The 3,722-nt window shown below is 51.8% G+C and overlaps 1 protein-coding gene across 1 annotated transcript in view; it reads right to left on the reverse strand.

The window, feature by feature from the left end:
- Positions 1–2,664, reverse strand: part of LOC103611597 (olfactory receptor 14J1) — a 3,262-nt gene extending 598 nt beyond the window's left edge. Inside the window, 3 exon segments of the mRNA XM_017728270.1 lie at positions 1,134–1,398; positions 1,463–1,813; positions 1,815–2,664. Of these exon segments, the coding sequence (XP_017583759.1) occupies positions 1,134–1,398; positions 1,463–1,813; positions 1,815–1,882 (684 nt within the window). The 5' untranslated portion in view covers positions 1,883–2,664.
- Positions 2,665–3,722: the final 1,058 nt, after the last annotated feature.

A 3,722-nucleotide genomic window follows, 5' to 3' on the forward strand; every position in this document is an offset into this window, starting at 1 on the left:
CTAACACTTGCTTCGCGGCAGGATTGTGTAACAGAGCCTAAGTGCAAGAAGCGAGCCCACAAATGCAATGCAACAATGAAACAAAGTAGTGATAATAACACAGATGGGAGGGTCCAGGTTTTTCCTGTGCAACAGGTTTTTTTCAATTCAGGTCAGATGGATAAACCTGAATGTTTTGATTGGAAACATTTAGGACAAAAGAGGCCTAGTGTTAAGAGTATTCCAAATCAAATTAGAAAGCAGAGAAACACAGAGAACAGGGTTATTCTCTGCAGAAGATGCGGCAGGATGGGTCATGTTGCAGAATACTGCCAGTCTGTATTTCATGCTAATGGTCAACCTCTAATATGTTTAGGGAATTTGACCAGGAGTGCAAAGGGGAGTCAAATGTTTCCCCAGGGCATAGCTCCCCTGACACAGGCCTGCTGTACTACCTTGGAGCACCTGGGATTCAGCCAGGGTGGATTTTACACAGCTGCAATAGGCATCTTAGACTCCAGTCATGCTGTAAGGATTCTTCTTGTGAGTATTCATCTCTATCTGAATTGGAGAAAGTTGTGGCTTCTCGTAGTCACTGAGAACTTTCAGGGCCTCTCCTTTTGAACCATGAACACTGCTTTGGCTGCTTTGTTAGACCTTTGTTGGATTTATTGAGGTGGACAGGCTCTCCAGCCATCCCCTTTGCGGGCTTTTTTTCAGTCTTTAGTCCCTCCTATTTCACCATGTTTGCTATGGCTTTATCTAGTGCAGCTTCCTGTTTTTTCAATGCTTCCAGAGTTCCAAGGAAAGATGCAGATACATCTCCTTGGAAATACTTAGGAGTCAGAATTCTGGATTAGAATGCAACATTAAGAGGTGCAATTCTCAGCTTCTATTAAGGCTTTGAATGATGCTCAGAAGTTGCTGGGTATCACTTCAGGGCTAACCACAGCACAGCTATCCTCACTTTTTGGAATTTTAAAAGGGGGACCCCGAGTTGAATTCACCTTGGAAATTGACTCCTGAAGCACAATGAGTGCTGCAGGAAGTTCAGTACGCTGTTTCTGTTCGACAGGTTTATTGAGTGGATCTCAGGTAGCTTTGAATTTGGCCACTGATTAATACTCAGCCTCGGGTGCATTCATTTTGCATACCTGAAGCTGCACTAAATTGCCAGGTTTCATAACAGAAAGTAATGCTTGGGCTGACATGCTGGCTAACCCTGCACTAACAGCAAGGAGCCCAAGTTCCCTGAGGTCAGATTTAGAGCAAGAGAGCTTGAGGATGTGTGGGATTTCACAGAAGAACTGGCCCAGGGCATTGCCCTGGCACAGGGGCAGGGAAAATGTATTGGCCGTGTGCATGAGAGCGTAGAGAAAGGCACTGGCCCAGGCAGCTGCTGCCATGTGGGCACAAGCTCTGCTGCCCAGGAGGGTCCCGTAGTGCAGGGCTTTGCAGATGGACACGTAGCCTGTGGGCACACGCTCTGCTGCCCAGGAGGGTCCCGTAGTGCAGGGCTTTGCAGATGGACACGTAGTGGTCGTAGCATGTCAGGAGGGCAAGCTCTGCTGAAACGAAAAAGACAAAGAGGAAAACCTGAGCAGCACATGCTGTGTAGGAGATGTGCCTGGTGCCCCAGAGGGAATTGTGCATGGCTTTGGGGACAGTGGTGCAGCTGGAGCCCAGGTCGGTGAGGGCCAGGCTGAGCAGGAAGAAGAACATGGGGCTGTGCAGGTGCTGGCCGCAGGCTCCGGCGCTGATGATGAGGCCGTTGCCCAGGAGGGCAGCCAGGGAGATGCCCAGGAAGAGGCAGAAGTGCAGGAGCTGCAGATGGCAGCAGGAGGAAGGGGCTGATGGAGCTGCTGTTGGACATTGCTGTGTCTGGCCATGGGCACCTGTTCATGGAGAAAGGCCAGTGACAAGTCAGGACAGGCTGCTTGGAGCCAAACCTGTGCCATTCCCTGCACACTGTCCCGCTGGGACTGCCCCACCCTTGTTCCTGCTCTGGGAAAACCTTCACCCAGTTCCCTGCCTGAGCTCCCCTTGTGCTGTCTGAGTGTGCCAGGAGCAGCCAGGCCTGAGCGTGGGGGCTCTCGAGGAGCCATCCCTGCCCCGCTGCCCTGGGTTTGTGGCCATGTGGCAGAGGGACAAGGCTGGAGAGTCAGGATAGTCAGTGGAATCACTCCTAAGGCAGACAGCCTTGTTACCATCTGCACTCCCAGGTCTACAGGACATGGATAGCAGGGAGGAGATGTGGGGAATTTTTCCTACCCACAGATCATTCCTAGTTCTCTGAGATCAGAAATCCCCAGCATTTCTGCTGCACTCCACGTTTGCCACTGAGAGAGGTGAGAGGCAAAGGATTCCCTGTGGCTCAGGGCAAGCTGAGGGGCTGCATGGGCTTGTTCCCAACTGCCCTGGGCTTGCCCATTTGGCTGCAATCAGAGCACAATCACACTCCCGGCTCACCCTGGGATAAACCAGAGCCTGCCCAGAGCAGAGGCATCCCTGAATGTCTCACCCTCTCTAAAGGTCTCTGAGCAAGGGCTCAGCACCCCCTTCTGCCAGGGACACTCACGCTGCCCTTGGCAAACCCAGCAGCATTTCCTCAGCTGTGGCATCTCTGCACTTCCCCGGGGGACATTCAGGGGGCGCCGAGAGGCTCTGGCACAGATTTGCACCCAGGAGGGCAGCTCAGAGTGAATCAGGGGGATGGGAAGCAAAGAATTAGTTTGTTAGGAACAATGCATCTAGCTTGGTCAGCATACCAGAGCAGGAAGAAAAGATAAGAGACCACTGATAAGACCAGGGGGAGTCTCAGACAGACATCCTGCGCTCAACCCAAAACTAGCTCAAACCAGTCTCGAAGCTTAAACCCAGGCCAGGGGTATAAAAGAGCATGCACAGGGAAGAAAGGCGAAAAGTTCAGGATGAGGAAGACTCCTGACTTCATCAAAAAGACCCTCGGAAGACCCCTACCAAAACCACCACATCCGCAACGCGGATGTAAATGACTTTTGGGTTCATTATAATACGAAGTGAGGCTGGGTGGGGCTAGGTGATGAATATGTATAAACGTATTATGAATATAGAACTTGTAACCCGATAAATACCGAGCTGAATGCAGCTGTCGGCACGCATGATTTTGGAGGAGCTATCCCCCGTGCGTCCCAGCGCTGGAATAAACATACCTACTTTACTACTTCTTTAGTAGTGGAGTCCTTTCCACTCATCAAGAGCTTGGAAGGACACAGCAGGAGAGCCCTGGGTGTGCCCACGATGGTATCTCAGGGAGGGAGGCTCAGCTCATTCCCCTTTCCCATGGACTGCTTTGCCTACGGCCCCACAGGGCACAGGGAAGCTTGGACACCCCATTCCCATGGACAGCCCTGTCTGTCAGGAATCCCAAGGGCAGAGCCTGACTCAGCTGCTGCAGATCTCAGAGCCCCCCTGAGAGCACCAGATAGCAGTGACAATATCAGAGGAGTAATAATAATAACAATAACAAGGACAATAGCAGAGACTCAGAATGTTCTGTCATTCTGCGATTACAACTCCTGTTCTGCTTCTCTCATCCCACAACCTTCCCATCCTGCTCCAAGTAGGAAATCCAAACAGGCTCAGGAACGCTCCTGATCTTGACAGCAATCGCTGGCTTTCCTTCTTTTGGGAAGTGCCTCCGGAGCTGTGCCCAGGCTGGTTGGAGCTGGGAGCAGCCCTGCCCCAGCCAGCAGCTCTCCGCA

This window comes from Corvus brachyrhynchos, unplaced genomic scaffold, assembly GCF_000691975.1.
Source record: "Corvus brachyrhynchos isolate BGI_N302 unplaced genomic scaffold, ASM69197v1 scaffold183, whole genome shotgun sequence".
Lineage (NCBI taxonomy): Eukaryota > Metazoa > Chordata > Aves > Passeriformes > Corvidae > Corvus > Corvus brachyrhynchos.